Source organism: Ranitomeya variabilis, chromosome 2, assembly GCF_051348905.1.
Source record: "Ranitomeya variabilis isolate aRanVar5 chromosome 2, aRanVar5.hap1, whole genome shotgun sequence".
Classification (NCBI taxonomy): Eukaryota; Metazoa; Chordata; class Amphibia; order Anura; family Dendrobatidae; genus Ranitomeya; species Ranitomeya variabilis.
Genome location: NC_135233.1, coordinates 596476495 through 596503597, shown reverse-complemented (window position 1 = coordinate 596503597; position 27103 = coordinate 596476495). Strand labels below are relative to the sequence as shown.

The 27103-nt window shown below is 44.2% G+C and overlaps 3 protein-coding genes across 7 annotated transcripts in view; 1 reads left to right on the top strand and 2 right to left on the bottom strand.

Moving 5' to 3' along the window:
* Positions 1–2838, bottom strand: part of LOC143807196 (EP-cadherin-like) — a 40414-nt gene extending 37576 nt beyond the window's left edge. Inside the window, exons 1-2 of the mRNA XM_077288485.1 lie at positions 2686–2838; positions 2112–2226 (exon numbers count right to left, since the gene is read on the bottom strand). Of these exons, the coding sequence (XP_077144600.1) occupies positions 2112–2226; positions 2686–2748 (178 nt within the window). The 5' untranslated portion in view covers positions 2749–2838. The remainder of the gene's footprint in view (positions 1–2111; positions 2227–2685) is intronic.
* Positions 2839–2930: 92 nt separating this feature from the next.
* The window catches only part of LOC143807195 (cadherin-1-like), a 67807-nt gene continuing 43634 nt past the window's right edge, over positions 2931–27103 (top strand). Inside the window, exon 1 of the mRNA XM_077288484.1 lies at positions 2931–3014. The gene's annotated coding sequence lies outside the window, so the exon portion shown is untranslated. The remainder of the gene's footprint in view (positions 3015–27103) is intronic.
* Positions 13660–27103, bottom strand: part of LOC143807193 (nuclear pore membrane glycoprotein 210-like) — a 33253-nt gene continuing 19809 nt past the window's right edge. For 3 of the 5 annotated variants that reach the window (XM_077288478.1, XM_077288479.1, XM_077288480.1), the window contains exons 23-41: positions 24503–24630; positions 23845–23977; positions 23693–23755; positions 23174–23353; positions 22294–22374; positions 21998–22129; positions 21769–21921; positions 21567–21658; positions 21315–21489; positions 21068–21243; positions 20701–20921; positions 19659–19795; positions 18341–18467; positions 17932–18081; positions 16702–16937; positions 16380–16569; positions 15631–15735; positions 14855–14917; positions 13660–13828 (exon numbers count right to left, since the gene is read on the bottom strand). In XM_077288478.1, the coding sequence (XP_077144593.1) occupies positions 13734–13828; positions 14855–14917; positions 15631–15735; positions 16380–16569; positions 16702–16937; positions 17932–18081; positions 18341–18467; positions 19659–19795; positions 20701–20921; positions 21068–21243; positions 21315–21489; positions 21567–21658; positions 21769–21921; positions 21998–22129; positions 22294–22374; positions 23174–23353; positions 23693–23755; positions 23845–23977; positions 24503–24630 (2637 nt within the window). In that variant the 3' untranslated portion in view covers positions 13660–13733. The remainder of the gene's footprint in view (positions 13829–14854; positions 14918–15630; positions 15736–16379; positions 16570–16701; positions 16938–17931; positions 18082–18340; positions 18468–19658; positions 19796–20700; positions 20922–21067; positions 21244–21314; positions 21490–21566; positions 21659–21768; positions 21922–21997; positions 22130–22293; positions 22375–23173; positions 23354–23692; positions 23756–23844; positions 23978–24502; positions 24631–27103) is intronic. The other 2 variants (XM_077288482.1, XM_077288481.1) reach the window with 2 other exon arrangements.

The window sequence follows — 27103 nt, the reverse complement described above, 5'->3', positions numbered from 1 at the left end:
CAACAAGCAGAGAAGGATAGGGTGCGTCAAGTTATAGGCGATGCTTACGCCACTGTCCCAGCTGAACACGTACACATTTGGCTTGGAATATTGGAGGTCAGCAGATTGCTAGAGCTTAGGCTATGTGCACACGTAGCAGAATTGCCGCGGAAATTTCTGCGGCAATTCTGCACCTCCTGCCGCGGGTATATCGCATGCAGAATTTGTATGCATATACCCGCAGAAAACTAGCGTTTCGCAAGCATAATTAGCTTGCAGAATGCTAGCGTTTTCCAAGCGATCTGTAGCATCGCTTGGAAAACTGATTGACAGGTTGGTCACACTTGTCAAAACATAGTGTTTGACAAGTGTGACCAACTTTTTACTATAGATAGAATGTTAAAAATAATAAAAAAAAAAAAAAGGTTATACTCACCTCAGCGGCTTCCGTTCCTAATGCTGTGTGTTCAGGACCTTCCATTGACGTAGCGGTCACGTGACCCCGCGGTCATGTGACCATGACGTCATCGCAGGTCCTTCACACACACCACAGAAGCCGTTGAGGAGGTCGGGTTGCCCGAAGGTGAGTATATCGCTATTTTTTATTTTAATTCTTTTTTTTTTACCACTTATATGGTGCCCAGTCCGAGGAGGAGAGTCTCCTCTCCTCCACCCAGGGTACCAACCGCACTTGATCTGCTTACTTCCCGCATGGTGTGCACAGCCCCGTGCGGGAAGTAAGCAGATCAATGCACTCCTATGTGTGCAGAATCGCCGCGATTCCGCAATTTTAATGAACATGCTGTGTTTTTTTCTGGATTGCGATTCCGCTCAGGAAAAAAATGCAGCATGTGCACAAAAAATGCGGATTGCATTCTGTTACATAGGATGCTTAATGTTAGCGTTTTTTTCGCGGTTTTATAGCGTTTTTATAGCGAAAAACCGCGAAAAAAGACGCAAAAAATCTGCTACGTGTGCACACAGCCTTAAAGCAACATTTCAATGAAAGGTGCTACATTTACTTTTGTGATACTATGCACCAGATTTGCTACATTGTAAACATTTGAAGGATTGCCCATTGTATGCAGGAGCCGGTCCCAAGTAAAATACTGGCTGCCAGAAGAAAAATTATATATTACATTCCCAAACAATGATAAGATAAGACCTGTGCAAACAGCTCACAAGGCCAGAGACTCCTAACCTGACCCCCGCTCATGCTGCAGGAATGCGGCTAAGACCCTCAGGAATCCCATATTATTTATAGTAAAACACAGCAGAACCTGAAACCCGGATATCACAACCTGCAAGATGCAGCGGGATATAATGTATCAGGCTGGGAAATAAGACACAACAGAAACTAGGTGACAAAACATCTGTTTATAAAGGAAGGAGAGGAAAAGAAAGACCTGGCAGGTAACCTGAGCCCTGGTATGCATGGAGGTGGGGAGGGGGATGGGTGTGATCCAGGCAGGTTGTGGTGCCTTAGAGTCAGGGAGAAGAGACAACCCACAATGCATTGCTTCAATATTTAAAAAAAAAAAAAAAAATTCAACACTTATTACAGAAGAGGTAAAGTGCAACGTTCTGCACCGACTATATCACCGCTCCATACCATAAAGCAGTGCACCGCAGCACACCAAGAACAGAAACGACCAGGTCATGTCTTGTGTTCTGACGTCAGTACTTGGACACATGGAAGGAAATAATTAAAAACCTATTGAAGACAGGACACATGTGCATCTGTGCACTGGAGGATATAGATCAATAATTAAATGAATGTCCATAGAATGAGAGGGGAAAATAAATAAAATAGGAAAACAGAATCCACCACTCATTAAAAGAGAAGTAAATGATCCTATAGGAGCGCAGTACAGGCAGGGTGACCGAAACCAACAGTACAGCAAGGAAGGTGTTAACACATTGCAACATCAGAAAAGCTGCGCCATCATACCACCGTTTATTAACCATAATGCTGCCAGGTACTTTGTGCAAGCAGTTCCCAGGGCTTTAATGGAATCAAATTGGGAAGGACACGAGAGCAGGATCATATCCACACAAAATGCATAGGGGGGGGGGGGGGGGGGGGGATTATTGCTGCACTAGTGGGGGGTGAACAGGGGGCTATGCCATACCTGTACCAAGCTTTCTATCCTTCTTCAGCTCCCTGCGGTCCACAGCAATTATATACTCATTGGAAGAAAAGCCAGGCTGGCAGGCCAGAGAGCTGGCGGTCACAAAGGTCAGCACCTAAAAATGGAGGCAAGAATGCAAGAAATTATATCTGCAGAGGAAGCTACAGCCTTGTCGTGGCTGGTGGGCTCACAGGAATTCAGAAAAAAAAACTATATATATATATATATATAGTATTCCGTTTTCTGGGGTCATCTTTGTTGATATCCCCATCGGGATTTGTAGAGTATTACTATTAATACTACACAAATGTTCAGAATATACAAAGATGACCCCAATTAATAAAATAAGTGTGAAACTAAAAGTGAAAACTGCATAATTAAAAAAAAAATTCTTAAATTAAAGGGTTAAAAACAAATCCGAACATTTACTAGAAAAGATTTCGTCCCAAAGCGAGTGATAATCCGTAGGGCAGCAGCCATCTCCCCCACAACGTGCCCGAGGACGCTGCCCGCTCACACCTCCAGGAGTCACCGGAGAGCCGCGCCCAGCGTCCCAGAGGGGTCAGTAACGTACCTGTAAAGCGCAGAGTAAAGCCCAGGGTCTCCCGCCCGGGAAGGGTAACTTGTGTCCCCCCATGTGTGAGGTAACGCGCCCGCACTGGCCCCAGCAGACTCTCACACAGCCGTCTGGCTCCTCGCACGCTTTAACTCTGACTCTAGAGCCAGGTGAGACCGGCCGAGCGTGACGGAGGCAGGTGAGCGTGCGGATTGGCTGGCTCTAACGTCAATCATCAAAGCACGGCCCCTTATAAATTCTTTGCCCCGCCCCTGGGTGGGAGGCCCACGTGACCAGGGGATATCACTCAGAAGAGGAATCTGAGCAGCTCCTGTTCGTTTCTCCTTGTGAGATTTGTTTATTTATTTTGCTTTTTCTGATAATTTTTTTTTTGCAGGTCAATATGATGTTTTCATTTTTTTTGCCATTAATTATGATTTAGTCCTCAAAGTAAACTTTTATATGTATATCTGGAAAAGTTGAGGGTGTACAAATATGGCGGCCACAAGGTCAGGGTCCTGAGCGCACGGCGGGTTTTATGGTTATTAAAGTTGGCCAATTAGTAATTGGCTATTACCCATAATGCATCACTGCCGCCAAAAACGACTCGAGTACCTACTACCCCCTCACAGCTGAAAATGTGCACCCCACCACCACCACCAATGACCGTAACAGAACACTGCATCCCAGGGTTAAGTCTTTGTACCCATGAATGCCCCCAAAAAACAGCGGCAATGCCCAATTTTGGGTGAGGTTTACATATACCCTTCCTCATTTTGGACAAGGACATGCTCAAATTTTCACGATTGAAAATTTGGGGGCAGTTCTGGAGAAAAAAAAATAGTGGCCTAGTAGACAATGAGCTCACCCAGCTTTTCCAGAATCAGAAAAGTGACTGAATGCAATGACAATATTGTACTTACATGTTTTCCTCTTTGAATTGTAGGCGGCGGTGCACAGTCTGCGCTGGAGCCGGGCGCTATGGAGGTACATGGGGGTACAGATATGGGCATTGCCACTACTATAAATGGCACTTTGGGGGGCTGCTATATACTGATTTAAGGGGCAGCAGAATTTATCATTTCTTTTAGGCTTCATTTATGACCGCTGTTTAAGGGGGCCGAGCGCTCTCACAAGTGCCACCTCACCTTCATTGGGTCTTTAACACTTATTCCCTAGCTAATAAGTTATCCTCTATCCATATGATAACTTACTGATCGCTGGGGTCCTACCTATGAGACCCCCAATGTTCCTCAGCATCACAGCATGCCCGAGTTGGATCCAATATTGGGAACGCACTTGGCTATAGAAGTCAATGAATCAGTGAAAACATCGGGCTGCACACGGATGACATCTGAGTGCAGTAAGATTTTCATGGACTGACACAATGTTGAAGATGGAGACATTTTTTTTACTTAATCATCTCATCCAAGAGAAATAAATCACACACTGATAAGACTGTGATTGGCAAAATCAACCTAATTATCTCAGGTGAGAGAATACACGCTTCTCTGCACCTACCCTTAAAGGGGTTTAGCCATCTCTAGGATATCCCATCTCTTTTTGATCTGCGGTGGTCTAACCTCCTCAACATCCACTGATCCTGAGAAAGAAGGGACCAAAGCATCCCCTTTTATGTGCAGCCATTGACTTCCATGGGACATGCTGCAGTTTCCAGCATGGTGGATGGCTTGGGTGCCACTGTGCAAAGGAAAACATTAAAGAGGACATATTGCTAAACGGCGCTTTCCCCGTTATTCTGAGGTCTAACTTGATATCATGGAACCGTGGCATATCCTAATGATCACTTTCTAAGGTGGGGATACCCCCTTAAGTTAATGGGGAGATGGAGATAAGTGGCTGCCAGGCTCCTCGCCAGCCGGGGCACAGTCAGCATTACTCCATGCATGCTGCCAAATCTGGTGGGATGGACTGAGTATAATGTATAGGGCCATCAAACTCCACGACCAGTCAAGGTCACCCATAGTAAAATGAATACCATAATGCGATTTCAATGGAAATGTCAGCTGTGCTTCATAGAGGGTCCACAGCGGTGGTCTTTCCTCTGCCGTGTCCTTATATCCTAAAGGGGAATATGGAAAACCCCTTTAACTAAATATCCACATTTTAGCAATCGCTTTATGTCAGCCGTGTGCACAAATCTAAAGTTTCATATCCAGCAGTTAAGAAAACAAAATAAATCCATATGACCAGAAAAGGAAGTGGGGAAACCTAAAGCCGCCGTGTGAAAACCATTAATTAGTGTTGGTCAGATGTGGGACTTTCCTGCTCCACCTCCATAGAGGTTTATAGACTGATATTCATTATTACTAAATTTGTATAGAAATAGAGTAAAGTGACATCAATGTGGCATGAAGGGACTTGGGGTCCGGATAATTAGCTGTGTTCTGGATTGTTGGACGGCCATGAAAAATTATATAACACATACATGTAATGAAAGAAAACCTCATGGATCACCCGTAACTTTATAGTGAGGGGTTTTTAAATTTTGGGTGGTTTCCAGGGTTCACCACGTGTTGGTGCAGCAGATATCTCTTCCAATTCCTCCATGCACATGAGATCGGCCGAGCGTTCATGTGATTTCAATGGTGAGAGAGGAGGATGTATAATAATAATAAATAATAATAATGTGTATGGCCGGCATGGTGTCAAAATGAAAAAGAAAACATACCTACCAATTCCCTGCCGCTCCTCCGCACCTATACCTGGCTCCCCAGCCTGTCCACCCTCTGCCAGTAAGGCCGTTAGGTGATGGACATCACTGCAGCCAGTGATTGACTGCAGGGGTCACACAACGACCCCTGGATAAAGTTTAGCATAACTTGTGCATCTGTGTATGAGTGATCCTACCCTTACAATTGCTTGTTTGCAGCGTCCATTAGCCTGAGGTGCAGATGTTCATTTGTAACGGTGCTAGATTAGGGGACACACTTTTTCAGGGAAGTTTTGGGGTCAGGAATACTCTGGGGATCACTTATTGGAAGGTCGTTCAACTGTAGATTATACTGCTCTCTGAATAGCTGAGGACACTTTTTTTTTGCTCTGAGTCGCAGCATGCCTAAGTTTGATCTGACATTCGGCTGTGCAAGTCAATGAGTCCAAGGAAACCGTCACACTGCACTCTGATGACATCTGATTGCAGTCCAATTTCCATGGACTGACAGAATGGTGAAGATAAGAGGATGTAGACCCTTTTATTTCCCATCTTCTCCTTGTCCGAGAGAATCAGATCTAACTCCGTTTAGTGTTCTTTTTTGGATGAGAGAATATACACTGGTGTGACCCGAGCCTTACTCTCACTTCCCTCTTGGCTCTATATATAAAACACATGATAATAGAAAATGCTGCGGACGTCTCATCAGCTATGTTATGTATGGGTTTTGGTGCCATAACTTCAGATTTGGGTTAATACCCATGTTTAGGCTATGTTCCCACAAATGAGCTTTGGCTGAGTTTTTACTGTTGCAGATTTTCTGCACCCACTAAATAAAATCGATTACTCGCATTTTTTTGAAAATACGCAGCATAAAAAAATCTACAAAAACTCATCATGGGAGAGTAGCCTTCGTCTTTCACTGTTATTTTAAGGTGAAAATACCCTTTAATTGTCATTTAAAGGGGATGTCTAGGTCCTTTTTTTTTATGCCAAAAGCTTAGACTGGAAGAAAATCAGAAATAAAATGATACCTTTTTTTGTAGAGATCCGATATGCCACTCATGAGAAATCTAGCATAGAAGCTATAAGCAAATCAGGCTGGAAGTGCTCTGGGAATGTGGAAGAGGCCGTTCAAGTGCATGGACACGCCCCCAGTGCACTAACAGCCTGATTTGCATATGGCTTCTTCACTAGATTTCTCATGACTGGCACATCGGATCTCAACAAAAAAAATTATATTTTTTACTAAGGGACAAGCTCCTACATGTTCAATAATCCCATCATGCAGACATATTCTGCCTCCAAGGAAACAGAACTTGTCCACTTCAAGGTAAGGATGAGTAAGATCTTTCCTTTAAACGAAAGCATCTTTATATGTAACATTTCTTCCAGCTGGTAATCTTGAGTTTGTCCATGAGATGATTAGTGGGAAGTTGTACTAATTATCAGGCATCCTGGGTTACATGGAGGTGGGTGTGGAGGCTTCGGGCAAGGTTTAGGCTATGTGCACACTTTACGGATTCTGCTGCGGATTTTTCCGCAGCGGATTTCATGAAATCCGCAGTGCAAAAAGTACTGCGGATTTATCGCGTTTTTTTGTGCGGTTTCCAGTGCGGTTTTAGACACCTGCGGGTTTTTAACATGGAGCAGGTGCCAAACCGCTGCGGATTCCGCACAAAGAATTGACATGCTGCGGAATGAAAACCGCTGCTTTTCCGCGCGTTTTTTTCCGCAGCATGTGCACAGCGTTTTTTGTTTTCCATAGGTTAACATAGTACTGTACACCACATGGAAAACTGCTGCGGATCCGCAGCGTCCAAAAATGCTGCGGATCCGCAGCAAAAACCGCAAAGTGTGCACATAGCCTCAGGGTGGGAACAGTGGGTCGCAGCCATGACCCCCAAATGCATGGAGTTCACGGTTGATGATACCGTGAACCCGGTGTTTATGACTTTGCTACATGTGACAGATGTGCATGTCCTGGAGCGTGTTTCCATATGACTTGTTTGTTCTCTTTGAGAAGAAGCTTACTTCATATGGAAACCCCTGTAATCCCATTAAATGATATGAAATCTAAATCGATGTTGCAATCCCTCCCCTTCCCCCTTCGGTCGACTTGTTAATTCTACTCCTTAAGGTACCTTCACACTGAACAACTTTCCAACGAGAACGACAACGATCCGTGACGTTGCAGCGTCCTGGATAGCAATATCGTTGTGTTTGACACGCAGCAGCGATCTGGATCCCGCTGTGATATCGTTGGTCGGAGCTAAAAGGCCAGCACCTTATTTTGTCGTTAGGTCGGTGTGTTTGACAGCAAAAGCAACGATGCCAGCAATGTTTTACAATGGTAACCAGGGTAAATATGGGGTTACTAAGCGCAGGGCCGCGCTTAGTAACCCGATATTTACCCTGGTTACCATTGTAAAAGTAAAAAAAAAAACAGTACATACTCACCTTCTGATGTCTGTCACGTCCCCCGGCGTCCGCGCTGCTGCTCAGAGCTTCCTGCACTGAATGTGTCAGTGCCGGCCGTAAAGCCGAGCACAGCGGTGACGTCACCGCTGTGCTCTGCCGGCCCTGACACATTCAGTGAAGGAAGCTCTGAGCAGCAGCGCGGACGCCGGGGGACGTGACAGACATCAGAAGGTGAGTATGTACTGTTTTTTTTTTTACTTTTACAATGGTAACCAGGGTAAATATCGGGTTACTAAGCGCGGCCCTGCACTTAGTAACCCGATGTTTGCCCTGGTTACCCGGGTGCTGCAGGGGGACTTCGGCATCGTTGAAGATAGTTTCAACGATGCCGAAGTCATTCCCCTGATCGGTGGTCGCTGGAGAGAGCTGTCTGTGTGACAGCTCACCAGCAACCTAAACAGCGACGCTGCAGCGATCGGCTCGTGTATATCGCTGCAGCGTCGCTGAGTGTGACGGTACCTTTAGGTTTATTTGTGATATTTTTTAATGCCTGTTTGCACAGAGTTTTTTTACTTGGATTTTGGAGCAGATACTCTTTAAAAACGACTTCAAAAACCCCTCATATGCTCTTATATTATGCTTTGATGTGGATAATGAAACAGATCTGCTCCAAAGTCCTCAGAAAAAACTGTGTAAAACTATATTTAAAAGGAGAGCTGCTTGATACCTACTTTGGCCACAGCTCCACTCCAGTATAATGCCCACACAGCTCTCTATATAGTATACTAACACTAGAAAAAAGATGATAAGTGGTCTGACACAGTATCATACAAAATATATAAACTTTATTGAAATTAGTTTAAAACAAATGCATGGAGAGTGATACAAGCAATGGCGTCACAGCGAAGGACGCTGCAGCACTGAACAGGGGGCGCGTGCACGGGTAAACCGGTCCACAAGCATGTCATAATAAAGTGCTTATACAGATATAGGCATATAATAGAAAAAAATTAATATAATATTTATAAATGAACCTAAAAAATAAGCAAAACAAAATGAATAGAGCTATATATGGAATAATCCATTAGGGATGAGACTCCACCATGCTGGCAGCTAATCAGAGATAAATACCGCAGGCCGTAGTCAAAAGGCTGCTACTAACTTGACAGTGCACTATATAACAACCCACCTATGGTATAAGACTAACGGTCTGCAACATGGAAACAAAGCAAAGAACGCCGCCGCACAGTGGTACCCACCGCAGAGTGGACTGGGAGTCCCGGGAACGCGCCTCCGCCCCTGTGACGGTACCTTTAGGTTTATTTGTTATATTTTTTAATGCCTGTTTGCACAGAGTTTTTTTACTTGGATTTTGGAGCAGATACTCTTTAAAAACGACTTCAAAAACCCCTCATATGCTCTTATATTATGCTTTGATGTGGATAATGAAACAGATCCGCTCCAAAGTCCTCAGAAAAAACTGTGTAAAACTATATTTAAAAGGAGAGCTGCTTGATACCTACTTTGGCCACAGCTCCACTCCAGTATAATGCCCACACAGCTCTCTATATAGTATGATGTCCCCACAGCGCCACTATACCTAGTATGATGTCCCTACATCTCCCCTCTACACAGTATATCTCCATTGCTCCCCTGTACACAGTATATTGCCCACACATCTACCTATACACAGTATTATGTCCCCACAGCTCCACTCTGCACAGTATAATGCCCACACAGCTCTCTATACACAGTGGTATGTCCCCACAGCTCCACTATTCCTAGTATGATGTCCCTACATATCCAGTATACACAAAATGATATCCCCATAGTTCTCCTGTACACAGTATAATGCCCACACATCTCTCTATACAAAGTATGATGTCCCCACAGCTCCCCTCTGCACAGTACGATGTTCCTACAGCTCTACTATATGCAATATGATGTCCCTAAATCTTCAATCTATACAGTATGATGTCACTACAGCTCCCCTATACACAGTATGATAGACCCACAGCTCCCCTACATACAGTATGATGTCCCCACATCTCCCCTATACATAGTATGATGTCCCCACATCTCCCCTATACATAGTATGATGTCCCCACATCTCCCCTATACATAGTATGATGTCCCCACATCTCCCCTATACATAGTATGATGTCCCCACATCTCCCATATACATAGTATGGTGTCTCCACATCTCCCCTATACACAGTATGTGTTCTCCAAAGCTTCTATATGCACAGTATGGTACACCCACATAATGAACCTACAGAATGATGTCCCCACAGCTCCCCTCTATACAGAATGATGTTCTCACAGCTCCCCTCTATACAGTATGATGTCTCCACATCTCCCGTATACACTGTATGCTGTCTCCACAGCTTCTATGTACACAGTATAGTACACTCACAGCTCCCCTCTACAGAATGATGTCCCCACAGCTCTCCCCTATACATAGTATGGTGTCTCCACATCTCCCCTCTACACAGTATGCTGTCTCCACAGCTTCTATATACGCAGTATGGTACACGCACAGCTCCCCTCTACAAAATGATGTCCCCACAGCTCACACAATATTAAAATAAAAAATAAACAACATATACTCCCCTAACTACTGTGATTCCAGCGGCAGGTCACTGACAGACCAACTCGGTGATGTAATCGCACCTGGACTCTGATGTCATGATGTGCATGTTCCGTTGCGGTGACCTCATCACATCGCTCCTCCTAGGACTTACCATTCTGAAGGCCTAAAGCGACCTGTGGACTACGGAAAGGAGAGGGCTAGTGCAGGGAGACCATTGTGCGCACACCGATACAGATGGGGGTAGTGGTCGCTCCGGGTAAGACCCTCCAAGTCAGGGGCCCATGGTGACCTGCCCCTGACCTCTGCCCCTCCGGTAGCAACTCTTGTATGTTCAGTGTGATATCTGGGAAAGAAGGTTCGGCCATGTTTAATTTCAGAGGCCTATTCTGTCATTCTCAGGAGAGGAGAGGTGAGATGTCTAGTGTGAGCAGCTTTCCTCTCCCCATGGAAAACACATGTACACTCCGCTAACCGAGCATGCCTGGGAAAAAAGGGTTGTTAGAAGTAACTGTCTGCTGCACAGGTGTGTATGGGAACCTTTAAGCATTACATTTCCTTTACCTTTCCTTTACTCCCTATATCCGATCACTCACTCGCTCTTGTCACCTGCATCTTAAAAACATCTCCAGAATCCGACCTTTTCTCACCGTTGAAACTGCTAAGACTCTTACTGTCGCTCTTATTCATTCTCGTCTGGACTACTGCAACTCTCTTCTGATCGGTCTCCCTCTTTCCAAACTTTCTCCTCTCCAATCCATCTTGAATGCGGCAGCCAGGGTCATATTTCTGTCCAGCTGCTTCACCGATGCCTCCATCTTGTGCCAGTCATTACACTGGCTACCCATTCGCTACAGGGTCCAGTATAAACTCATCTTTCTCACCCACAAAGCCCTCCACAGTTCTGCACCGCCTTATATCTCCTCTCTCATCTCCGTCTATCGCCCTACACGTGCCCTCCGTTCTACAAATGACCTAAGACTAACATCCCCTGTAATCCGAACCTCACACCTCCGTCTCCAAGACTTCTCTCGTGCTGCGCCAGCTCTCTGGAATGCACTTCCCCAGACGATCAGACTGATACCTAGCCCCGACCTATTCAAGCGAGCTTTAAAAACCCATCTCTTCAAACAAGCCTACCACATCAACTACTCAGTAAACTAACTTTGCCCTGTTCCCTCCTTCCAAATATTACTCTGAATCTGCCCCCTACACTATTCATCTGTCTCCACACCCTCCATGCACATGATAACTGCACTTGATACTTGACTACTGCACTTAAACACACGGGCTGATGACCGGATCATGCAGCTTTATATGAAAATCCCTATTTATTATAATTGCCAGACCTGAAATAACAAGCACTTTTCACCTATTGTGTCCCCCCATTTCCTTGTAGATTGTAAGCTTGCGAGCAGGGACCTCACTCCTAATGTCACTGTTTAAATTGTCTTAACTTGTATTGAATTTGCCTGTACATGTCCCCACTTAATTGTAAAGTGCTGCGGAATATGTTGGCGCCATATAAATAAAAATTATTATTATTATTACATTTCCATGTTCCTGCTGCAGATGTAACATATTGTTGTACCTTTGTGGCCTGCGGCCTTTTCAAGTGAAGTCAGGCAGGGTCTTTAATAATAGATAAGGACAATACATTACAATAGATTACTTCTCCGAGCAAACAACCAGCAAATCTCCCTACCTCTCTGCAGTAAGAACCTGGAGAAACATACGTAATAATGCAGGATATCCACACAGGAGCAGCACTGGTGACAGCGGGCAACTGTACCCACCATCCGTGGCACTAAGGTGTCAGTGGCCATGGATCTATTGTGGGGGCACTAATATGTGGGCATTGTGTATTGGGGGCATTGTTACTGGCTATACCATACACAGGTGGCTTTGTTATGGGGTCACTAGTTGGCGATTATGGGAACATTGTTGCAAGTAATCTTATAAGAGCACTGTGGGGGGCTATGGTAGGGGGCTCTGCAGCCACCTCTGTTATAGGAGCACTAGAGTTTACTATTGTGTGAGGGTACTGAGGTTGGCACTGTTATGGAGGCATTGCAGCCGGCTCTTTTATAGCAGCACTGTAGTTATTGTATTGGGGCATTGTGGCTGGCACTGTTATGGGGCACTGTCATTAGATATTGTATGGAGGCATTGTAGTGGGCACTGTAATTAGATATTGTATGGGGGCATTGTAGCTGGTACTGTTATGGGGCACTCTAATTAGATATTGTATGGGGGCACTGTAGCTGGCACTGTTATGGGGCACTGTAATTAGATATTGTATTGGGGCATTGTAGCTGGCACTGTTATGGGGCCCTGTAATTAGATATTGTATTGGGGCATTGTGGCTTGCACTGTTATGGGGCACTGTAATTAGTTATTGTATGGGGGGCTTTGTAGCTGGCACTGATATGGGGCACTGTAATTAGCTATTGTTTGGGGCGTTGTGGCTGGCATTGTTATGGGGCACTGTAATTAGTTATTGTATGGGGGCATTGTAGCTGGCACTGTTATGGGGGCACTGTAATTAGATATTGTATGAGGCATTGTAGATGGCACTGTTATGGGGTACTGTAATTAGTTATTGTATGGGGGCATTGTAGCTGGCACTGTTATGGGGGAACTGACAGTAGCATAACTTTAGGGACCGTATTGACTACTGGGCCTCATTGTCACGGAGGCCCACAGCCCCCAACATCAGGTCTCATATCACAGTCCTTAAAAACTACGTATAGATAGAACCATATGATAAAACCACTGATGACATTCCTGTTCCTCGTCTTCCTCCTGTTCCTCGTCCTCCTGTTCCTCGTCCTCCTCCACAGATGCACCATGACTTGTAAGCCGAATCTCCCTCTCTAATGTTGGTCCATACAACCTCTCTCATCCCAGCCGTGATGACCTGACATTTTCTATATTTTCTCTCCCTCTTCCCCTTCAGGAGAGAGTTAAATGATAACTCACGGACCAGATCTTCCCCCTCATTCCTAAAATCAGGATTCTCATGAAAACCTCACAACTTCCAATAAATAGCAGAGGTAGAAGGGAGACTTTACCAAATCTCAGCAGAGAGACGCTGACACCATCGTAGTATCGTTTTCTATCATCACTTCCTCATTTTGGGGGTTGTGTGTGAAATTTTGTCCAATTTTCCTCTATTTTTTTGTGTTGTTCCAATACATACATAGGAAATAAACATGTCTGTATATTATAGGACTGTAGGTCGCACTTTTACAACCTTGTTGCTCTTTTCTCTCTGCTCAGTAAGTAACCAACAAAGACAATCTCAAAACAAATGAACTTTTATTTCCAAGTTGAACTTTTTTTTCTGTAGTCTCATAACTTCTTGTATGGGATGGAGCATTAAGGTCCTGAGCTCCAGAGTTGTCCACGGAAATTGGATCTCCTTCTCATGATGTTGTAGGTGGCGTCCTGCAGGCTTCTCATAGACGGTTGACCTGGATTTAAAAGAAGGAGACGATGAAGTGGGGAACCTTTCGTTATGGTGTCCTCGCGCCTTATTCATGCCTCTCTTGTATAGGTACATACACGTCAATGGTACAAATATCCCTCAAAGAGGTTTTGCAGATAGATATTGATGACTTATGTACGCTGTGTACATCCAGCTCTCGTGGGACCTGGTTACAGCTTCTTGGTGGGATTGATGAGTGTCGGACCCCACCAATTTGATAGTGGTGACCTGTTCTAAAGCTAGATCATTCATTACTTTTACCGACGCTTCTGGATTTACAAGGAATTGAGAAATGGGAAACCTTGATGAGTCTTATGGCTTTTCATATATGTTCTCTACATTCACCCCTCTTCCCCATCTTATCCCTGACCCTTTCTTGTCTTATGTTTCTATTATTTTTGTACCTATTTAAACGGATTTTTCAGCCTCTTTTTAAAAAATTCACAATGGGAAGCCACGCTGATAAAAGAAGAGAAGAAGCAGTACTGGCCCCTAGGAATCCGCTCCCTGGTCCAGCGCCGCCGTTCTGGCCTGAAATTGATGACGTCTTGACCACCAGTCGCCTGATTGCTGCCGCCATTGAAGGTCAGAGATCATCGGAACGTCACCGCTGGACCGGGGTGCGGATTCCCGGAGTGTATGGATCCCAATGTGAATTTTTTAAAAAGCCAGAAGATATTCCTATTCCTATATTCCATTGTGGCTTATTTGCAGGTTATTCCACACGCTATTTCTTGTTGATGCAATGACTGAACCTAGCAAGCTCTCTGCCTGCAGACACTGAACCAGCAGGGACTGCTGGGAGATATCAGCTCCGATATCACCAAAACGGTGTATGCTGCTGTGAGAGAGATCGGACTATGATACAGGCAGTAAGCCAAGGTAAATCAGAATATATATCACAAATATATGAGCTGCAGTCTGACGTTCGGCTCACACTGACATCTTTCCTGGTCTGTCTCCTCTTACACAACCAGCTTCTCGTGTAGGAGACGACTTCTTGGTAACTCACCATTTGAAGTTGACATATAATTGATGGATGTTGTCCTCCGATGATCAATGATGGCTCTGTAGACTGGAAACAGACGTGTTCAGTGGGCGGCACATCGTCTACGTATCAGGGAAGCGGACGGAGGGTGAAGCTATAGGGCCCCAAGGGAGTGGCAGAGCGTGTGGGCCAACGCCTGGGGCAAGGCAGTATTGCACCCACTATTCCAGTAATAATGCCCTCTCCAAAAGTACTAATGACACCCCCATGGAAAAGGTAAAATTCATACTCCTCCTCTTTGTACCCATGACGTCATTGTGCCTCCTTCACTTTTTGGCCCACAGGAGAGTGTGGCTTCCTGCACCAATCACGCACTTTTATAATATTGTTATCCAAATTGGCTCCCCTCCAGAAGGAAGAAAACTGCCTCTCTACTGCCACCTACAGATCTTTGCAATGTAAACCATCAGTAATACAGAGCTGTGTGACATCCCAAGTCATATCCCACGTCTGTGACTTATAGGTGGCTCTATAGAGACAGTTTTTCTCCTTTTGGGGGCATACTGCCATCTTCCCATAGAGAAATCTCATGACTCCCCCTAGTTCTTGTTTGCTATCTCTGTAGAGAAAGGGAATCAAGGTCATACAACCTATAACATCTCCCTTGTCGCAGCTGCAGGCGGGGAGCTACTCTGATACCCCAAATAGGAAAACACACGTGAAATTCAGTGCCGGATTAAATTAGCTCTGAATGGTGGATGGGTCCAGTAACTCTGCAACCGCCATACTGGATAACCTACCAATGACAATGGCGCAGTAACCAGCCACCGCTGCAAGCACAGTGAAGATTATAACGGAGACGGGGACAGGGAATTTTGACCAAGACCCCTGGTCACCCTTCCGACCTGTAATGGAAATGATCAATAGTCATTGGGTCAGTTAGGAATGGAAACACAAAGGAACATTCACCGTTATTATACATCAGTGAGCTGCAGCTGCTGCGGAACTACAGCACTTGGCGTGCTCTGACACCTGCGACTACCTGGCAATGCTGGGAGTTGTAGTTTTGCAATAGCTGGGGAACAACTTTGATTCAAGGAAATAGAAGCATTATAAATGATATTAAACAGTTGCATAAATAAAATTCCTTAACTTGGAAATATATATAAAACCATTGTCATGTTAAAGAGGCAGAAAATGTGATTGGTCGCATAAGCTGTGAAGATGGGTCAATAGAAAATCTATTACTGTAGTTTGTTTTCGGTCTCAGAAAAGAGCGCTGTTCATCTTAACACTTTTTTTCCCCTTCATTTTAGGGATAAGTGGGGTCTCCAGTCGGCACTTGGATCGCTACACATTAAAACTTTCAACATTTCAAAAGTTTTGTGACAGTGCAGCTACTCTCCTAGATAGGGTCCAAGTTGTCAGCTTGATTCTGCTGCCATCTAGTGGCCACATCTACTAATTGCATTCTGTAGAACTTGGCACCATAATCTGTAGAAACTCTAAATATTGCACAATCTAAAGTAGTAAGAGATATCAAACTGACCTTGTGCAACAGTCACTGGCAGCACCACGTGCTGACCCGTCAGGGCACATGAGATATTAATAGTCAGGGGCACTGGGAATAACTGGATGGATGCGAGGTCCAAAATAGAGACGGGAAAGAGGAACAGTCCTGTGTGCTTTTCTGAAGCTATGGTGTTCCCAAGCAAGAAGTCTGGGAAACTTGATACTATCTGTAGGTAAAAGAAAGTGACGTTGGTTTATGTATCTCCATTTTTTAATAGTAATGCCCCTCTAAAATTAGAAAACGTAACCAGCATCATGGCCTCCATTACATTTCACCACCCAGCGGTCTAACACCTTACCTCCACATTTCTTATGACGTCGCTGGTCCCATAGATCCTGATACAATCATCAAGATTGTTGTTACTGAAAATCAGCTCAGATTGGTTTATGTGGAAAGCTGGACAGAAAGGGACATGGACGAGCCCGATTGCTCCATTCAGAGAGGCTCTTATAGCCACTGAGGTCTCCGTCATGCTCAGGGTTTGCATCTCCAGGTCTGTCAGGGGTCGGATGGAGATCTGACAAATATATTGTTCTAGAAATACAACACATGTCACAGGTTAAGGCCTCCTTTCAGAATAAGTTGTGCTCTCCTGTCTTTACAGCACATGATCAGAAGGAGAAGCATAGCAAAAAATATTCAGAGGTACTGAGCAGTGTAGCTGTGAATACAGATTTTGGGTATGATAAAACATACAGATGTTGCTGCTTTCTTTTATCTGGTTCTCGCTTTCTCATTCTGCTGCTCGCTCCCGATCCCCTGTCCTTAGACTTTAATAGGCAGTTAATTGGCATTCTCTGGGTTGAGTTAAAACACTTTACAGAAAAACAACAGCACCATCTGTGTGTGTCTTTGCCTCTCTCTGTCTTTCCCTTTTCTTTTGCTGCTCTCTTCTTCCCCTCTCCATAGACTTTAATAGGCAGTTGTAGTCCGATCCTTCAATTAGCTAATTATTTTTTTGTTTGTTTTACCAAGACTGATGTGAGCGGTTTTTCACAATGAATGATGAATTCAGGCCTTGAGGTGGATAAGAAGTGGCTCATAAGTGAAGAAAGAGGTATATTCCTCTGATAAGACATATTATAACGTTTCTTATATCTGCTTCTCCATCTCACTTGTGCAAAGTTTGATAGTGAGAACTTAAAGGGGTTATCCAGGACTATTTCATTTTTTACTATGGACTTTAAAACTAACAGGCAGGTAGTTACTAACTCCCTGCAATCTCTGCCGGCAATTCTGCTCCTTGACATCAACACAGCAGCTCTTCTTCTTCTGTCCACAGGGCATGACTGTCGACGTCATGCTGATTGACATCTGGCTCCCCACAGTTAGGAAGCAGGGAGCCGACTGTCAATCAGTATGCCGTCAGCAGTAACGTCCCGTCAACAGAGCAGAGAGGAAGAGAAGTTGCTGTTTTGTGGATGTGACGTTAGCGGAAGCTTCAGAAATCGGCGCCGAGCACAACAGGCAGGTTCTTAAAGTCATAGTAAAAAAATAAAATGTCCTTTGCTTCCGACCGTACCCGTACCTGTCTCCATGCTGAACTCTGGTCTGATCTGGAACACCTTGGACGCCGGGATGGGAAAGGATTGGTTACTGAACTGCACCGAACAGAGCAGGTGATTGGCAGGTGTCAGCATATTCTTCACTGCCTCCATCTGTGCATTGCTGCATGGACCTGGCCAATAAAAAATATAAAGAGCGTGCGACAACAACAAAAAAGTGCTGGCATGAGTATACAGACAAAGGTGTTCAATGAGAAAGAAGCACTTGAAGAACTATGTAAAGGAGCGTATGATCAGCCATTTGTCCTTTCTCCAATGTCCAGTGACCTCGGCTGGAAAGATCCTCTGGAAAGTCATGAACATTTTTTCCAGAAGTGATAGATTTAAGCAAGATTCCCAGGACTAGGACTAGCAGACATGTCCCATCCTTACCTTTTATAATGGGCTCCGAGAGACTGAAAGCCACGAGCAATCTGTACTGACGTGTGGACGGGAAGTTAGTGACATGACTTTGGGATACAAGTCTCATAATGAGGGACTTGGAAGATTCGATTGTGATCTGAAATGAAAGAATACGGATTATTACCCTCTAAACGATGGCGAAACCAATTAAAATGTTTCATACAGGCCATATATCGGAATCCATAATGGTAGGCAACTAATTGGAGGCCCCCTGAGGAAGCAACACAAACTGTATGCGAAACGTGCGTTGGGGATCCAAGACGCAGATTGGAGTTGGACGGTTCACCTTATCATGGGTAATTAATTAAAACTATCTTTTTTCTGCACACCAATGAGGGATTGACTGTTTGTAACTTATGATGTGGATATTTTGCTATATAGGAGAGGGACTATGATCTCAAAGGAGGAATTACCCATGGATATCCGCAGCATATAGTACACACATATGAGTGGAAGGAAGGTGCCTATAGATGGTGAAGTGCACATGCACATTTGATCATACTTGTATATGGGCACTATAGCGAACCCTTATCACTCTATTAGTGCTTTTTAGTCCAATATACTCCACTCTGGGTCTTGTCTGACACTTTAGTTTTATTCACTTTTTTGTATTAAAAAGACCTATGTATTGATTGTAAAAACAAATTCATGGTATTAAATAATAAAAAATATTTATGAAATTTAAATTATGGTTTTTGGTATATTTATTACTCATTTTTTCTCCTGTTAAATGATTAACTTATGAGTTATTATACCTACATGGGTCCGCATTAAATGCCTGGTACCGTATAGAATAATTGGAGGCCCCGTATGATGGCCGACCACGGACAATTGCCAATACACCATCACTTGCAAAAGCCCCTGCTATTTTAAGGGTTGTCCACCTTCAGGGACAATTTATTTTTTCTTAAATGCATATATTTTTAGCTAAAAATCATTTTTGTAATTGGGTTACGTTAAAGAATCTGCACTGTTTTCCTTCTACAGCCTCTGTCTATTGTTGGCTGTAGGATGAGTTAGCCGAGAATCCATCAGTGAGCTTAATATGACGATCTAATGCGAATGTTTTTTTTTCCTGTCTTTTTTTAACTTCTCTTATCTGATTTATGACCACAGACCATATCAAAGTTGAATGTGCAGGAACACAAAGAGCTCATAAAAGCCAAATGGAGAATATTTTTACCCCCAAATGCATACATTTAATTAAAAAAAATATATATTTTTAGATTTGCTGAACCGCCATGTCTTATATCACAGGTGTATTTTCCTATAAACCAGTGACTCTCACCTGCTTGTATGTGGTGAACATCCCAGTAATGATATAGAAGACATTGGTGATCCCTTTACAGCGAGCTACGGCAGCACCTGTCACTGCGTCTACCTGCAGGAATGGACCTTGTGACGACTGCCAGACCCCCGGCTCATCTGGTGAAGGACAAGGAGGATTTGGTGTGAGAGAGTCTTCATTAGCCCCACTGTGGAAATCATACATTTTACTATAGCCCCTGCCGAACGTTGGATCTCCAACAACCCAAGACAGGACATTTTAAGACTTGATACAAGAGACCTGAGGACATATTTGAACCCATGTATGTGAGATTTCAAATGTTTGCAATTTTTCAGAATTATGATGTACCTCTCAGAAAATGCACCCATCTTACTTAATGTGCCCCAAAATGCAGCAATTGCCAGGCTACTTATCTCTGCTATTCCAAAGTGCTATCTGCACCCTCTACTGTCCTGTACTGTTATTCCAAGGTGCTGTGTGCACCCTCTACTTTCATGCACTGCTATTCCAGGGTGCCGTCTGCACCCTCTACTTTCCTGCACTGCTATTCCAGGGTGCTGTCTGCACCCTCTACTTTCCTGCACTGCTATTCCAGGGTGCTGTCTGCACCCTCTACTTTCCTGCACTGCTATTCCAGGGTGCTGTCTGCACCCTCTACTTTCCTGCACTGCTATTCTAGGGTGCTGTCTGCACCCTCTACTTTCCTGCACTGCTATTCCAGGGTGCTGTCTGCACCCTCTACTTTCCTGCACTGCTATTCTAGGGTGCTGTCTGCACCCTCTACTTTCCTGCAACATGGTTTTAAATTGTCTATTCACCTCTGTTATTCCTGTGTTCATTCCATATTTCTTGCATTAGTGTTCTGCCCGCACATTTTGCTCTGCTGCATTCAGTACTTCCAGCACTGCTGATACACCAGTTCTACTGGACCTCACTGTTCAGCATAACCTCAACATCAGTATGTCCTTCTCTGCTGCTCACCCTGACGTACAACTTAGAGTATCTACCTCACCAGTTGAAGCTATATTGGTACTAATCTCACCATTACTGTTGACCAGCTCTGTACTGAAGCAAATTACTTCTCCTACTGCAACAGATTGTTTAAGCTCTGGCGATATGGCATCTTCTACAGATATCGCCACAAAATCTGCCATTCCTGGATGTGCTTCATCCCAGACTCTCAGGAGGGTATCTCCTTGCATCACTGTCGTTATCATGAAGGTGTAATTCTTAATGCCTGGTTCGATTAGTAGGAGATCATCTCTGTTTAAGAGAAGAGAAAAAAAAACAATAAGTAATGCTTGAGTATGTGAAGACAAACAGGCGGCCTTGGGCAATGTTCTTTGAGATCAGCTGATAATTATCCCCATGATTCCCATTTTTCTCCATAGTATACAATTTTCAGGTACCTGTTTGTTGCAAACCGAAGTTTGGTTTTCTGGGCGTGGAATCTTTCGCCAATGCTAGAGTAAAAGTGTACAGTGAGCTCCAGGGTTATACCGACCGGAAACGAGGCCTGCGGATGGCGACTTCTGGTATGGAGCTTGGGTTTGACGTCAATTCTTAGGTAGGAGACAGGAGCGACCTGGAAAAGGTTTAGAGTAGGGAGTAAGAGAAAATGTCATCATACTCATGTTTTTGAGTATTGCCTCTTACCTGCACGCCAACAACAAGGTTCTGGGTAATTCCAAATGGTTCCACAGCTGTGATCTTTAGAATGCCAGATCCGGTAATGCCTCCAGCTCTCAGATGCCCCTGCCCATCTTCTTCAATCACCGAAGAGTTGGGGAAGGACTGAAGCAAGTAAGAAGTCACGGAAGCTCCTCCATCTCTACATGTAAGGGCACAATTACCGGAAAGTCATCCACTTTTCTAAAGAAATGACTGGAAATGTTCTGTTCTCCTTACTTGTTTGTAGTCACAGTGAGATAAGAATTTGGAGCCATTAGGATCTGCTGAGCAGAACATTTGAGGAACACTAGAGAGAAGCTACGTAAAACCTTTTTATCCAGAAAGAAAAAAAGAAAAAAAAAAGACAAACAGTCTAAGACTTGGAAAACCAATCTTTGCAGATGACTATTAAAAGAAGAACCGTAAGAACCAGACTCACCACGACTTGTACTTGGTCTCTTAGCTCCGTGGTATTGCCCTCAAGCTGGCCACCAGACATAGCACGTACGGTCACTTTAATGTTTACCCTGCCAACCGCCCAAGTTCGAACCAACTGAGCAAAGTTTAACTCTGACCGCAACTGTACGGATTCCTGAAAATAAAAAAATAAAATTCTTGCTTATCATGAAAATATCTACATGAGAGATGTCACTTTTTTTTGTTATCACCTCAATCATACGTGGCTCCAGGGTCACCACATCTCTTTTATTTAATGACCAGTAGAATTGCAAAGGAGGCTTTGAATTGCTAAAGGAAAATGGTGTCTGTGTGCTGGAGACCCCCATCACATACACAGGCATCTGCAACAGGGAAGAAATGTCACTGTTATTGTGACCATTGATAGGAACCGTTGACCTACGCGTAGAAGTAGATGCATTAATCTAACATTTCCACTAATCAAGTGTAGAAAAGTTGCCTAAATAATTTATGATTAAGGGTGACGGCAGGGAGCTCCTGTACAGACCTCTGATGGTGTAATTAGACGGGTCACGGGGACGTGGATCCTGATCGCTTTCAGATAAACGACCTCGACCAGGATCTCATCCTATGAGATAAAACAGATGGTGTCATAGATTTAAAAGGGTCATGTTTTATCTAAATATTGGGTGAAACTGACTTTCTTATGTGTATGGGGGGTCTTTTCACTTTCCCTCCACAGATGATCTCAGGAGAAAGAAGAATCGGTTATATTGAATTTTAAGACCCAATCCTTTTCTCAGAAGAGATAAGATGATCCCACAACTGTCCCAGTTGAGAACACATGCACACTCATGCAGTAGGTTGAACGAGCATTTTGCTCACTGCATATGGTCAACTTAAAGGTTAAAGATGAAAATCACGTAATTGTGGATAGGTTCCCATTTATCCTTTGCTCTTCGCTGAGCACTGCTTCAAGGTTTCCACCCCTAAAGACAAGATTCAGACTGGACCCTCGATTAAGCTATTCCATATAGTTGGGTAAACTTTGGTTCTGGCAGCGTCCTTTCTTTTTTTGGCAGGCATAAAGGCGGTCTACCTATATGATTGCTCAACTCAATATTCATGATTTCAGTATAGTAGGGGAGCTGTTTATAAGGGCTTCCAGTTGAGGGACTAGACAAATCTTAAAACCTGTCCCCCGGCTACAGTGTGTTTTACAAAAACAAGCATTATTTAATTCACCCTTCTCAGGTTCAGCACTGAGCATTGCAGACAATAACAGACACTAGGAGCAGCAGTGGAGACTCAGTGTTGAATCCAGGGAGGGTGAAAAAAGCACTTAATTTTTATTTTTTACTGCTACATGAAAGGGTTTTTTCTACAGAGATAAAATTCTCTCTATGAAAATCTGTAAAAGTCGTTACCTGTGAAAACACAGTGGATTGGCCATTATCTTCTCTTGTGGCCTGAATAGTTCCTCTGATTTTGGTAGTTCCTATGGCTAATCCAGTCACCTGACCCACTTCATTTATGGTGGCCACGCTGTCATTAATGATGGAAAATTGGATCATGGACTGTGGCTGCGGTCCTCCCTCGGACATAACCTGGAAAAGGTCAATCCATATGAAGAACTAGTCAAAATGATAAGAGGTCCGAGTCTGTGGTAGGGTGAACCCAATATATTGGCCAAAGAAGAATAAACATGTCATCGATCTGTGGAGCAGATACTGGATGCCATATGTAATGCCGGTTTTGGGTGACCCTTATGGGATTTACTAGTGAGCTCTATCTTTCTGCTGATTGTTACTCCTCAGGCATCAGGGTCCATCGCTGCATGTCCCTATATACTTTATAGATATTGGATTTTTCTTCTTTGAATTTTCCAGAAGCGTGGTGCAAAAAAAATACATCATTTTACAATCTATCGAAAAAAAAGCTCTCACCTGCATCATATTGTAAGGGATCAATGTCAGCTTCTCTGGGAGCAGTCGGAAAGGTGCAAATACCTACAGAGAAATCCAGCATGTGTATACTGTACATAACAGGAGAATATTGGACATGTATTACACGCCGGCACCAGTGCTGGCCATCGCACCTCCACCGGATAGGGATCTGATGTTATCTTCCTCCCGGCTTTATCCTGTGCGGTCACTACCACCGTTGCCTGTCCTACATCAGTGCCATGAAGGCGGTAACTCCAGGAGAACTTGTCACATTCAGGCAGCTGTCTGAAAAAGAAAAGTTTACGCAGAAACGACAAAATATGTTATTTTTCCCAGTTACTAATTAACATGGGACCAAATTACAAAAAACTAATATAGTATGTATGTAAAATCATTTCTATTGATGATTTGCAAGGGCACAACTGATCCCTACCAATCCCTAGAATGAATGCCACCATGGTACAACAAATACCATGCCCAATCATCCTGTAGCTCAGTCTTTTCTGGATCTCTGCGCCTGTAGTCAGAATCTCCCAATTTGGCATAATTGGGGCTCTCTCACAAGGTACAGACCCCACACCAGTAACGTTTGGTGATTTGTCCCAAATTGTTTTCCATATACGGTACCTTCTTTTTTTAGTGTGTGAAAATGTGTTGAATTTTTCACATAGATTTGACCCGTGGTCAATGGTGGAGTAATAATTTGGAATGAGGGAAAAGAAGAAGAGTAGGAATCTATGAAATGTTGTCATGGATGAGAACCTCTCTGGTTGTTAGAGGAGGGTTTTGGATGTGAAGGGGATTGTTTACTTGAGAATGACGATAGAACTGGAGCTCTGGACTCTCAATTGCATGATGTTGAAGTATTTATTCAGAAATGGCCTGTAGGAAGAATCCCAGACTTTCACCGAGACGTCTACAGACTTTCCAACTTCCACCTAGAGAAAAACACAAAAGGTGAATGTGTGTATACTATCTGTCACGCAGTGACTAGGGGCTGTGGGTGCTTACCTGATCCCTCAAAATAGAGGGCACCCTAGTCTATCCATGTCCCCCAGCTTACCCCGGAAGGTGGAGACACCAGTGTCACATGCCTTGCTATGCTCCTATCTAAGCCCTTATCTGTTCCCTCTGGATCGCCTCCCTGGGCTAGGGGAACTCAGTACCGGGCCCTTCAGTTCTCGATGGGGATGTCACAGTGGCTGACCCGGTCCGTGGCCCTAGGGACGTCCATAATGAAAGGGGAAGTGTTCGTGACGCCACCTGTGGTATTCAATAAGGGTGACCGACGCTGCTTTGGGGTCCGCTGGGGTGATGTTATGGCAGCAAGATGGTATACCTTCCCACAGGTGAAGTGTATCCCCAGGGCTTCCCAGAAGTGTACATGGTGATGGTGGAAGTTGCAAGGCGCAGGATATAATGAGGACACAAGGTTGCAGTCTCTTTACCTTTTACTGGAAGCTTCAGCATCCACAGTCCAGAGTACAGACCACAGGGTAGGCAGAGTCCGGCCGGTCCGAAGGCAAATCCAGAGTCCCCTTATCCAGGTGAAAATCAGTAGCCTTCCTACTAGCGCCTGTGTGTTGTAGTACCTCCCTGCTGAGCAACTCGGTAAGGTCCTCACAACTTTCGTGGATGTTCTAGATGTCTTCCTCTCTGTCCCCCAGATGGTGTGGATAGGACAAACCCGTATGACTGATGGCCTGAGGCTTGTTTATAGGGACCCTAGAGACGCCCGACCCCCACAATTTGCCACTGTATCTTCTTAGGTATTAAGGTCGGGCAGCCAACTTAGAATTGACTGTCCTGCTGGTCTCTGAATTAATGCGTAGAGTCAATTACTCCCTCGGTGTTCCGGCCACCGGCTATGCGCCTCAGAAGGAGGCAGCCTTTACAGGGCAGAACTCCTCCTGGTGTTATCTCCTTGTGCTGTGACTTCGTTTCTCACTCTCTACAACACAGTTCTCTTTGTGTCCTTTCTTAGGATGCTGCCGCACGTGGGGCAGGCGCAGCTCCGTGTCTTTCTGTCCCGCTAGGCCTCTGTCAGGATCCCACCCCTGACAGGGACCCTCTGCAGCTCCGATGTTCCTCCTTTTTCCCCTGTCTGCCTGACAGGTACTCTCTGGGTCAAACCCAGGCAGCGTCTAACTAACTTTCTATCCAAACCACCAGTGTTACCCTTCTGTGAGGAGTGCCCTACTAGATAGGAGCGTGGCTCCCCCTGGTGGATTGGAGTGTGAAGTGTGGTGTTTGGTTTGTGATACCTGGAAAGATGACTCCTTTATTACCTTCAGACATAATATCACTCCCCCCGGTGGAAGAATGACATTACTGCAGCAACCAGGACTCTGGGGAGCTGCACTATCCCCCCCCCCCGTTAAGTCCAGTACTCCCGGGCTGGGTAAAGAAAACAACAATACATAAGCAAAAAGACATACAAATTTTTGGAATGCAGTAAAACAAATTAATTTAACAATGCTTCCCTTTATGGGAGGTGGGAACACTTGAACGTTGCAAACAAGAACATATTTACATGTGTGTACTACTTTAAATAACAATTACTAACTAACTATGAACGACTATCACCCATGCGGGTATACTATCTACCAAGTACAAATACAAACCAGTATCTTTCTCTCTTTAAGTGCAAGTACCCTCTAAGGGTGTACTATACAACTTCAAAGTGCAATTTATCATTTTCCTCATTCTTCTTTTACTTTCACATATGCAGGACTATCTATCAACCCCTAGGGGCTCACTGCATTTTTCTTCAGCCTACTCACAGAAAACCTAATATTTACTTTAACTTCAATTTTATTCAAAAGTACATCACTAAACCTTTCCTATTCTCAACATTATCAAACATTTTATATTCTTTTGGCTACATACTATCAGCTATGTATAAACATTATCACTATCTAACTTCTTAAGGCAACATTACCACTTTTAAGCAAAAGTGCAACAACTAACATCCCCTTTAAGAGGCGATCTCAAGTCTTTTCTGAGGTAGTGCAAACAATCAATTTGCAAGTCAATCATCAACTTGTAAAAGCAGCAAGAACTTTTCACGCTGTCATCAGGAACAGTCTCTTCGCAAAGTTCTTCTTTGTAAAACCAGTAGAGAGCACCTTTAAGAAGGTGCAAACTATTTACAGGAACAGTTTGTGAATCATTCACTGTCCATGATTCAAATGTTCTTTTTTAAAACAACGATGAACTTATGCAAAAACATAGGATCCCTTTAAACAGGGGATCCCTTTAAGAGTTAACCCTGGACGGGTTCAAGCAGCAAAGAAAGAACAGTTAACTATTTACATTCTTGTCGGTTTTTCGAGGTTTATTGTAGTTCTGGAGGTGGCACTGGTGGAGGTAGCCCGGTTGGATACTGGCGGCTACCAGGTGCTACATAGG